Source organism: Terrapene carolina, unplaced genomic scaffold, assembly GCF_002925995.2.
Source record: "Terrapene carolina triunguis isolate 2854851 unplaced genomic scaffold, T_m_triunguis-2.0 Scaffold130, whole genome shotgun sequence".
NCBI lineage: Eukaryota > Metazoa > Chordata > Testudines > Emydidae > Terrapene > Terrapene triunguis.
This window is the reverse complement of record NW_020664481.1, coordinates 11,275,363-11,287,414: the sequence shown is the minus strand read 5'-3', so window position 1 is coordinate 11,287,414 and position 12,052 is coordinate 11,275,363. Positions and strand designations below refer to the sequence as shown.

At 37.7% G+C, this 12,052-nt stretch overlaps 1 protein-coding gene across 1 annotated transcript in view; it reads right to left on the bottom strand.

Moving 5' to 3' along the window:
- Positions 1-1,150: 1,150 nt before the first annotated feature.
- Positions 1,151-12,052, bottom strand: part of LOC112107829 (serine/threonine-protein phosphatase 4 regulatory subunit 1-like) — a 39,794-nt gene continuing 28,892 nt past the window's right edge. The window contains exons 15-20 of the mRNA XM_024201712.3: positions 11,854-12,015; positions 10,862-10,962; positions 8,517-8,637; positions 6,053-6,187; positions 4,862-5,003; positions 1,151-3,047 (exon numbers count right to left, since the gene is read on the bottom strand). Coding sequence (XP_024057480.1) covers positions 2,893-3,047; positions 4,862-5,003; positions 6,053-6,187; positions 8,517-8,637; positions 10,862-10,962; positions 11,854-12,015 — 816 coding nt within the window. The 3' untranslated portion in view covers positions 1,151-2,892. The remainder of the gene's footprint in view (positions 3,048-4,861; positions 5,004-6,052; positions 6,188-8,516; positions 8,638-10,861; positions 10,963-11,853; positions 12,016-12,052) is intronic.

Sequence of the window (12,052 nt, the reverse complement as noted above, 5' to 3'; positions counted from 1 at the left end):
TTTTCTACAGCATCCAAGCAATATTGCACCACTAATGTTATTCTCATGTCCCTTAGCCAAAAGTGTTTTAGAGTGATATTCTTGCTGCTTTTGCAAAAGTGGATTGACTACCTCACTTTGCTCCATTTGGCTTTCAAATACAGTTTTTGCATAATTTAAACAGCCCAGAGAATTGCATGTGAATACACAGCTTTAATCTTCATTGCAACCATTTGTCTAGTGTGAGTGGTAAAGTGCAGTCTTTAGTCATGCTGAAGTCATATTTCCAGTATAAAATGAAAACAAAATGCACACCTTGGAAAAAGTGAGCCAGTTTAATAGAACTGCATGTTGTCTGAAGTTAAAGGAAGATCTATGTTTTCCCCTCTAGTGCATGCAACTATAGAGTTTTAACGAATTTTTAAAAGCTCTACTAAAAAACCTCCCAAAATCACATCATTTAAAATGGACGTGAATTTCTGGAGTTAGAAAGGTGCCAAAAAAAGATTTAACACAAATTTTTGTTTTGAATGTTTAGTGACCTTAGTTGGTGGCTTACAAGTGATTCTAAGAATACCATCATGAAAAACTATCCCAACTTTCACAAACATACAGAAGTTTGTATTTTCCAGTAAGTTATTGCAGGACAAGGTAACTTTTTGGAAGCAGAAAGCTGGGTTGTATTAATGTTCAAAGTAACCAGTTTATATACAGTACATTTAAAACATATCTATGTACACTTAAAAACATTATGATCAGTGCTGAGAAATTTAACGACCTGTTAATAGTCAACAAAAATAAAACCTGGTCAGAACAATCTTAGAAAATTTGAATTGTTTAAAAAATATTAGTATAATGTTAGCATTAGAAAAAGATATTAAAACTACAAAAAAACTAACTTGCATTTTTTTTTTTGCTGAGAAATTGCAGTCATAAAAAATTGGTTTGCATTGAAGAGGCATTTGTTTTAAATTATATAAAAAAATTAAGGGTGGAAGTTGTGGAATTTACAGATTTTAAACTGTTGTCTGAAATAGCAACAATATATTTCTGCCTATAGTTTCTAAAAGCATCTTAGGGTCTTGCAAGCAAACAATTTATTACAAATACTATACATTGTAATGCAAAACTAGTTTGGTAAATATTTATACAAAATTAAACACTCAAAAAAAAGAAAGAAAGAAAAAAAAACCCCACACAAATCAGGCTGGGAAAGCTACTTGCTATGAGGCTGACAATCCCGTTTTAAGAGAGTAGTATTTTTTACTTCCAGACAATATAAGTAATTCATATTATAACAATGAAATAAAGTGGAAGGAACTATTCTTTCACTGGTCTGTTTACACATTAGGCAAATGTTGAACACAGTAATTTACTTGCCATTAAATGAGATCCATTTCCCCATAATGCAGTATATATACTGCAAGGCTGTGGTTCTGATTCAAAGCCCATTGTCTTCAATAGGTTTTGGATCAGGTCCTATGTTAGGTCAAGTCTTTGTACAGAGGGGAAGGCAGAGCTGAAATAAGCAGGGCCCAACAAAGATAATCAGTTCTTTAGCATAAGTGACTATTTTGCAAACTGCCAGGTTTAGTGAAGAGGATTTCATCCTACTTTTTTCTACTGAAGTTCCCGTTTAGATATGAGAAGAATCCAATATCCTGTCAAGTTAATGTAATCTTGGGTTTTCCCCCATTTCATTTTTTGTTTACATCCAATCCAAAGAATCATGACAACAGCTACAATACTACAAACCGAATCTGCAAAGTAAAATAGGTCAACTTTTGTACTCTGGAAATCTGCACTATATGGAAATGTACAGAGACCACAACATAAGAACCTTTCTCTGTCATTACAGTACAGAGAGACAGATTCCCAGGGATCTGAACGCTGAACCAGATACAGTGTTTTTCAAGTCACAGGTGTATGTGATGCACTCCCATACACGTGCATCCCTACTTACACACTTTGCAGAGCATTTATAGAGGTTAACTTCCTATTGCGGAGACTTCATGTAATCTGTGACCTTCAAGTTCCTTGAATGAAATGAACTTTGCTAGGGCAGAATTAGCAATTTCCAGTTGGGGAGTTAACAGTCCATGTATATTACACACCCATCAGTACTAGCAGTGAGAAAAGGAGACCAAGGATTAACGGCAGGAAGTGAGAAAAAATGTTAATAATAATACAGTTTACAAAAGACAAAGTAATAAAAACTGCCCCAATATACAGAGAAAGTCAAGCCCTGATTTTAAATGTATCACATGTATGTTAAAAGTAGAAGTTAAGCCATGCTTTAGTTCCAACAAGCCACCTGTGTTGTATAACGTAAAATGGCTTATGTGATTCTCACTGGTGTAGGATTAAAAATTTTTCAATTCTTTTGCCAAGTTTCAGGAGCTATTCACATATGTACATTTTTTCAGGTAAATAATAAAATGCAATACTATAAACAAAAAAATATAAAAACCACAATAAAATGGGGGAAAGCAGCTACACTTAAGCTTACTAACTTCAGGTTTTTAAACTTACAAGCTTAGAGGGGTTTCTAGCAAACCGCTTTATTACTGGATTTTTTTAAAATACAGTATTTAAAAATATATTACTGTAACGGATGATACTGAAATGCTGTATGTGTGCAACTTCGTAAGAGGGTATTTACAATACTGGACCTTTTGTAGAGATGAGTTACAAGCCATGTTTACAAGGAAAAGAACAAAATTATGAATGTAGTCATCCCATCTGAAGAACAGCTGTAGATATAAAAGCGGTCACTGAATGAAGATAATGGCATTTTCAACAAGCCCTTTTCTCTCAGACCAGGGAGGCAATAAATTGCTTGGTTCCATGTTCCTCCAAGAACATGAAGTGTGTCACCATTTTGATGTTCGGGGTTTGTAGTAGATGAACAGTTTAGTTTTGTTTTTCAAGGGAAGTCATGTCCATATTGTTCAGTTTTGGTTTTACAGTGGCAAAAAAAGACACATCTTGGTCTCTGTCAGACTGTAAAGCTAGAACAGTTTCTTCCACAGCTTCTAGATGAGGGTTGCCAACACTTTTAAAATAAGCTAGAACAAGTAGGGGGAGAAAGAGGGAGGGGGGAAAAAAGAGTTTTATTCAAAGCTGTGCTGTACTGTACAGGCACAATCACAAAATTATTCTTACCCTATGCCAGAAGAGAGAGAATGAAGCTTTGCTTTTTAAAAATTTTTTTTTAATTAATTTAAAGTTACAGATCACACAAAAGACATGGCGAGATTAGTGTTAGCGTCTTCCTTCATCCAGAGAAGTGTGTCTAACTTTGAGGCTAGCCTCCCTGGGGAAGCTAAAGCAAGCCCACGGAAGTTGAGAAAGAAGGCTGTGTTTTTCCTTTCTTAATTTCTTTCACTTAGGACTTGGCAAAGGGAGAGCTCTGTGGTGAATACTCAATATTTCTATAAGTGGTTCTTTACTTTTGCTGGCCCCCAAGTGGAAACGTACCAGTAAGAAAGGAAAATTGGCAGGCTGCCATGTTCATTTTTTCTTAAAGTACTATCAAAATACTCCCATTGACATAACTGATTCCGGTGAGGAGTGGGGAAGGGAGACTCCCTGTATAAAAAGAGATGTATCAGAGGTGGCCTGAATGTTTTGAGAAACACTAATACAGGAATATGCCTATGAGTGGAAGAGTGACCATATTTGCAAGCAAGGCTGTTATACTATTCATTCTCTAGAACTGAGAAATAGTTGATGAATATAGCAAACTGAGTTTGTGCAGAACTTTTTAAACATCCGATTACAATTACTTTCATTTATTTTGAACCTCTGAATTTCTCAAAAGCATCTCCTCTTTGGACCTATAATTCACTGATATCTCCTCTTAGCCTTCAGTCAGCACTTCTCAAAACTTCTCATTTTAATGGTGTCGCCAGGGCTGGCTTAGACTTGCAGGGGCTCGGGGCCAAAGCCCAAGCCCCATTGCCCAGGGCCGAAGCCCAAGGGATACAGCCCTGGGCGGCAGGGCTCAGGTTACAGGGCCCCTGGCTGGGGCTGAAGCCTTTGGGCTTCGGCTTTAACCCCTTTCCCGCCTGGGGTGGTGGGGCTCAGGCTTTGGCTTTGTCCCGCCCCCCGGGCAGTGAGACTCAGGCGGGCTCAGGCTTCGGTTCCCCCTCCTGCATACAGTCATACAGTAATTTTTTGTTGTCAAAAGGGGGTTGCGGTGCAATGAAATTTGAAAACTCCTGCCTTAAATAATTTATATAACATGCTATGTGACTTTCCCACTATAAATAGGTATTCAACTGCCCTCCACTGAATAGAATATCACATCTGTTGTATTATGTATGTCAAAATCACAAAAGGGTGACAAACTACAGAGGATATACAGTCAGGAGCGGTGCCAGGGTTTTTGCCGCCCTAGGCGGCAGCGCTCCTCCTCTGAGCATTCGGCGGCGGGTCCCAAAGCGAGTGAAGGACCCGCCACCGAATTTCCGCCGAAGACACGGAGTGGAAGAACCCCCCGCCGCCGAATTTCTGCCGAGGGCAGCAAAATGCCGCCCCCCAAATCCTGCCGCCCTAGGCGACAGCCTAGGGTCGCCTAGTGGAAGCGCCGGCCCTGTATACAGTAGCCTTTTAATGCTAGCAGAAAAAAAAACCTTTTGAAAGGAAAAGCAAGCCTGTGTTCTTTTTGCAAACTAACTGATATCAAGCACTGCACAAATCGAATTTAAATGTAGGATCCCAAAATTATCATGTCCTAGTTTCTGCCTTTGTTATATAGTAAATCTGAACATTCTTTTTATCAGTTGAGCAAGCCAATTTGTGAAAAGCCACGGTGTTACAGAGACGATGGAATTAATGAGAAATTAGTTCTTACATCAAAGGAATCAGTTTAGCGTACCTTTCTCCAACAGTGTTTGCCTTAGAGCCTTGGCTAACAGAACCCTTACGTTTGGCACAGGATCAGAAGCAAGACTTAAAAGACTGGGAAGTAAGTGTTCGACAAAATGGTCAACAGGCATACACTCTTCTTCTACTACAGCCTGTGGAGGTAAGAGCAGAACATAAGATAAAGCAAGGTGAATAATCAGTGTATCTTTAACAAAAACAATTATCTCCCACTCTTTTCCAACTTGCCTCAAGTTTAGCTTGTATTTAAAAAATGTTAGTTGTCTGGCTGACTATTTCAGATGTATTCCTAACTCTCAAATGTATATTGTTCCACACAAGCAGCCTAAATTTACATTTTCAACAAAGGGGAGGTTACTTGTATATATTTTTTTCTTTTAATGGCCCTTCCTTCCCCTGCAAGTTTCTGGAAGGACACCGCTATCAAAGTATCTGATTGACCCACTCAAGGATAAGTATCATTTGGTCCTTCTACCCTGTCTAGATATGAATTTAGGATGTCAGGATTCATTTGAAGTTGGTCCAATGAAGGCAGTGGACTTACTTTCAATCTTCATTCTGGGAATCATTAACACCTTGACTTTGCCTCTCCTCTTCCCTCTGCCTTACAACTAACTACTAATACGAATCATTTCCCTGGCTAAAAGAAATGATGTATGGCCTTTTCAGGGGCTAGTATTGACCACCAAACTGAAGAGTAGGGCAGTCAATGACCACTTCCCTTCCGCCTCCTCTTGGTAGCAAACAAGTTTAGAGACATACCTGTTCTTCACCAACTCTGGGCACCCGGCAACCACCACTAATTCAAAGAGCACATGTGAACTGTATAGTCCCTGTCAAAGCCGGACGATATGCTCCTGCCAGTACTATAGGTGGATTTCACGAAACACAGCTTGTTTTCAGTCTCATCTATATTTTGCTTTGTTGCCAAGAGTGCTGACAAGGGAGGGTGCTACTTCTGAGGTTTGCTTTTGTGATTTGGACACTTCAGTTCACATAAGCCACTGAACCACCCAGAGAAGATAATGACTTTCACTCGTTACTGATTTGGAATAGTTCTTAAATACTCTGGAGGTAAATGGCTCTATATTTCTCTACCAATTCTGAAAGCAATTCCTGCCAGCATTATGAATCCTCTCAATTATTTGTTGATACACCCATACATGTAAAAAGGCAATCTAACCTGACAAATGAAGGCAAAAGCTTGTCTTCCAATCCACTTGGAACAATGACGGAACCTTGCTACAAGCTCATTAATGAAATTTAATCCCAACGCATTTGCATTATTTGCATAGAACTTCTGTAGTATTGCCACAACCTGTGAAAAGATCAGAGGGGAGATTTAGACTGTGAAGACTAGCATTTAAGTGGCATCACTTTACTTGAAGACTACTACTTAGGAACGCCAAAACCTCTGCAGAACTATAGGAATCATTAAACTATAGTGTTGTTTGTTTTGACAAAAGCTTTACTTAGCACAGCTCGGAAACGCAAAGGTTGAGAGAAAAGGCCGTTTTTAAGCTTCTTTACTGACCCAACTGTTTACTTTGCTATAGTCTCACTAAAACACTGGTTTTAAAAGAAATGTTACAACACCACTTTGGGGTGTTCTCCATGATATCCTTGCTAATAATAAATAATAATAATAACACCACCACCACCTTTCTGTGGAGGACCAAAGCAGCAAAGAGCAGATCCTGTGATGTCTGTGGTGCCAGCATATAGACAAGTTCTCTACTTACTAAACACTATTAAACAAAACTATATTGCAGCATAAAACCAACTTACAGGAAAGAACTGTGAACAGTAAGATCATTTGTCTACTTTTTCATGTATCAGATTACTAGCATGTCCTTCTCTACAGAAGGCATATATATTTAACAGGAAAGGTCTGACACAAAATGGGCTCAAAGAAGTCATTAGAAATAAATTCAAGAGAACCGTGTTGCTATCTCCTGAATAGTTATGATTACGTATGAGAATCTTAGTTTTGAGGAAGACAAAGAAAATAGCAGTTACTCATATGCGGATCATTCACAAAGAAAATTACCATTAACACTATGACACAAAGGAAGAAAGGAGGGAAATTCAGAGTTCAGCTTTCCCTTCAAAGCAGCCACATCTTCCAAGTGCAGTCTAATACTTTACCACCACACGATGTGCAGCATTACATACTATCAGGACTAGAGCACATCAGATTATAGTAAGTAGTCAGGATTTCAGTTTGTATTCCCGTCATTCTGTACATACGAGTTAGCCTTACTTAAAAAAAGAACTATGTTTTCCTTAATCTCTTTTATACATATATATTCTTATCAGTAAGTTAAAAAAAAAAAAAAAAAAAAGTCCATGAAGACCTGGGTACACACATTAAAATTCCCCCTTTATCTTGAAATATGTCTAAAAAATAGTTCTGTTGGTTAACCATGTAATTAGCAGGCTTATAGATTTGTAAAATTAATATTCAGTCAATATACCCAATGTGCAGTCCATTCTGTAAACTTTTATTGAGCCACAATTTAAAAAACAGAAGTCTAATGTAATAGACTATGGGTGAGAATTTTTTAAACCATGTTGCTCAGGAAAGCTCTGATTTTGCCTTTGCAAAAATGCACCTGAAAACGTCTGCATGAAATCCCAACCTCATTGAAGTCAATTGGAGTTTTGTTACTGACTTCAGGTGGGGCCAGGACTTCACCTTTTATCATAAGAACGGCTATACTGGGTCAGACTAAAGGTCCACCTAGCCCAGTATCCTGTCTTTCGACAGTGGCTAATGCCAGGTGCCCCAGAGGGAATGAACAGAACAGGTAATCATCAAGTGATCCATTCCCTGTTGCTCATTCCCACCTTCTGGCAAACAGAGGCTAGGGACACCATCCCTGCCCATCCTGGCTAATAGCCATTGATGGACCTATCCTCCATGAATTTATCTAGTTCTTTTTTGAACCCTGTTATAGACTTGGCCTTCACAACATACTCTGGCAAAGAGTTCCACAGATTGACTGTGCATTGTGTGAAGAAATACTTCCCTTTGTTTGTTTTAAACCAGCTGCCTATTAATTTCATTTGGAGACTCCTAATTCTTGTGTTATGAGGAGTAAATAACACTTCCTTATTTACTTGCTCCACACCACTTTTGTCTCTGCAAAAGTGCATGTATAATTATATTGTGCCCAGAAAAAACTGAGCATACATGGAAGATGTTGAAACTAAAGCTGGTCCAAATTTTTTTGGAACAAGATTTTTTTAAATGAAAAAACTATTTTTTCAAAATTTTAAAATGTGTAAATTTTTAAAAAATATTTCAATAAAATTTTTCAAAAACAGATTTTTCTGAAATTTTTCATTTATCATTTTGGGGTTTGGGTTTTTTTTCTTCCTTTCCACGTCTTTTTTTCCTCCCTGCAGGCATTTTTTGACAACTGAAATTAAAAAACAAAAAACCCATTTGGAGCACAGAAACTACTTCACAATACTTCATAAAAAATTGTCTCTTCATTTTTTGACCAGGTCTAGTTGAAACATATTTGTGTTCATAGTATCTGTTGTTACTATATAATTTCAATAAGCTTTTCAAGTAAAAGTGTTGATCTTAAATACATTTTTCATAAATTTTTTTTGCAAGAAAAAGTAAAATGCTTTACCAGTTTGAAGGAGATCCACCTGACTTCCGATACTTTATCCGAACAGAGAGTTAACGCAATGTGCCGTAAGTAGTCATACACATCATTGGGGTTGTAGAGTTCTAATATCAGGATCAGCTGTCTGAAACACAAGGGATCATTGAGTCAAAACATTCCTCTCGTTTCTTTATCGCCTTCCTGCTGAAGATGGGGGGAAATTATTTTGGTTTCACGAACAAAGTTGTTGAAAATCTGGGAGAACAATCATTTTTTATTATGCAAAGCTTTGGCATTTTGTTCTTCTGTTTAGTCTCCCAGCCAGACTAAAATTTATACATGAAGTGCACGTTTCAGAACTACTACATTTCAATAAAATTAAATACAAAAAAATGCAGCTAAGGTGATGAGACTTGACATAAATTGCAGGTGTATAAGGGAATTATCAGAAACTGCAAAGTAAGTTACTTAGGGATTCTCAAATTCCTTATCTTACTTTCCCCACATTCCTTCTTCACTAAGACTTTAAAATAGTTTATTATTAGATAAAAATGTTGAGGAATTTTGAAATTTTTATGCTATAATGGGAAATTTCTTCCTAACTGCAGAACACAACCACACATACTCTTAGGAAGTTAAGATGAGAAATATTTGCATTACCGCAGAGAATATGTAATTATCTCCTACTTAAGTTGCATCATCTGTGGGAAACTGCATATATCATAGCCATAAGAACAACAATTAGCTGGTGAAATTCTGCCAATCACAGCAAAAAAATAATTCTGACGTTACAAAGTTCTCCCACTAGATGTCAGGGAACTTACACAACATTCACTGCAGTTTTCATCACTGGGTTTATAATACAAGGATAACATTACACCAGCAGCATGGTATGGGGGTTAAAACCTCAACAGCCCAAACAGCATACTGAACTAAGATTACTGTGAAGGAAAGTATTTTAATTGTATGCATTAAAATGCTTTATGAAAAGAGTCTAAGTAGCTAGAAACCTCAATCAAGGAATGTGTCTATCTACAGGCTAGCCATTTAGATCCTAAAATCGTATTGAAACAAGCCACCATTACTAGAACCATTACCAGTCCCTATTCCATCCCATTCCACTCCCACTTAAGTGAAAACACCAAAATGAGTCAACTAATTGTACAAATGGAAAAACCAATGCCATACACATTTTGTTGATTTATACATAAGCGCCAGAACTGAATAGGGTCATACCTGTCATTGGCTCTTGCCGCTGACATACAACTAACTGAATGAGCATTAATATAATCTACCACAGTTTCATAGATTTTAAGACCTGGAAGGGAACCTTTGACAACCTAGTCTGACTTCCTGTATATAATAGGCCATTGAGTTTCACTCAGTTACTTCTGTATCAAGCTCAATAACCTGCATTTGACTCTATTTATACAGGTCTATTGCAAAAGGGACCATTGACTGGCCCTATGATAGTAAACATGATTAATAAATAATATCTTCCAGAAGGGCATCTAGCCTTGACTCAAAGGCATTGAGAGAGGGAGAATCTACCACTTGCCTTCGTAGCTTGCTGCAACGGTTAATCACTCTGTTAAAAACCTGGGTCTTATTTCTAATTTGAATTTGTTTAGCTTCAGCATCTAGGCACCTGTTCTTGCTATGCCTTTCTCCACTAGATTAAATGGTCCTTTATTACCTGATATTTTCTCTTTGTGAAGATACTTTTATCCTGGGGTCAAGTCACCTCTCAATCTTCTTTTTGATCATTTAAACAGATTGAACTCTAAGTCTCTCACTGTAACACATGTTCGTCAGCCCTTGAGTCACTTTTGTGGCTCTTTTCTGCACCCACGCTAATTTTCAGTATCCTTTTTAAATTGTGGACACTAGACTTTATGCAGTATTCTAAAATGTCTACCAATGCTATATACAGGTGTAAAATTACCTCCCTACTCATACTCACTGCTCCCATGTAATTAGATAACCCTACTATTTGCCAACAATGAGAAATGCTGTCAGAGTACGGTTCAGCGAGATAGGGACCTATATGAAATAAGTTGATGGTACAATTCCTAATGGACAGAGTCCACATCACAAATCCATCATGGATATTGATCTATCCTCTCGTCTAACAGATGATCCCTAAAGGTTGGGCTAAGGCTCATTGGTGGGGCACTATGTTGTAACCTAAATTGTTGCAACTGTACAAGATCTTCTGGCCTTAATGTAATTCAAAGTTTAACCTAAAAATGATCTCCCTGTCCCTTTAAATGGAAAGCTACTGCCATTTACTCACATTTAGGGTGTGTTACAATTCTGAACATTACCATGAAAGATAATGGAACCACACATTAACAAGTTTTACTTACTCTGCCAGCTCGTAACGAAACCTCCAATTCCTGCTGTTATCAGTCACGACAAATTCTTGAAGCTGGTAAAGGTACTCGCGCCTTTTGTCTGCATGAAGCAACTACAGGAAATGTCGTTCCACAAACAACTGATTAGTAAATACAACTGATTAATCCAGCAGTTCAAAACTTTGTTTGAAGCTTTATAAACACTTTTCACTTCTTTCAGGATTATTCTTCTATTCTTTACTCCCTGTCACTCCTGTTTATTTGTATTTTCCTGCTAGAAAGAACTCTTAAAATCAGATTACAGTTTACAGGGAATCTGCTTTTTCTCCAGAAAACTAAAGCCCAGGTTCTGAAAGTTATGCACGCCCAGTTGGGGTAGCTACATATGCCAAGGCACTTCTGCCTGTGCAGTTACTCAAATAATGCATGAACAAATTAGGCCTGCATAGCCTTCACACAAATCCTTAGAAGACTTATTCCAGTCACACTTTTTCTACGAGCTAAGGTCAGTAGAGAGCGTAAGTTCAGGCCTGCCCTCACTTGAGTGCACAACATATTACTTTTCCAAGGGAAATGGTGGAAGTCCCATATCTGGAGACATTTTAAACAAGACTGGGCAAAACATTTTTAAAAACACTACCACAGGGGTCAATCTTGCAATGGACCCTGAGGATGGACTTGATGACCTGATACCTTTTTGTATTTCTCAACTAATCATAGGCCACTTAGATTGCTCTGAACACAATTCCACTACAACAGTTTACAAAAGCAAGCAAACAAAGTCAGATTTTCAGCTGGATTTAGTTTGAATTTCAGAGGGGAAAGTGGAGGATCTTTAATTAAAAAATTAACTTCTCTGCAAAAAATCCAAAACCCAAAAAACAATTAAATTATATATTTGAATCCACAAAAAGCTTCTGTGGCAATTGCTGCATGAAAAATGGAGGTTTGTATGTGCCTAAGAAAATGAAAGCAGAAATTTATACTGCTATATAATCTCCTACCTTAAGGAAGTCGTAGAGATGTTTAAGAACTCCAATCCGCACTTCATCCAGATCTTTTAAGAATCCATTGAAGATCGGCACCAGATCAGCTGCTGTTAGTTGATCCCCCAGAATAACAGCCAGCTCATGTATGGAAAAAGCTAGTGTCCGACGGACCTTCCACTGTCCACAGTTAAGAAAAACCAATCTAGATTAAACA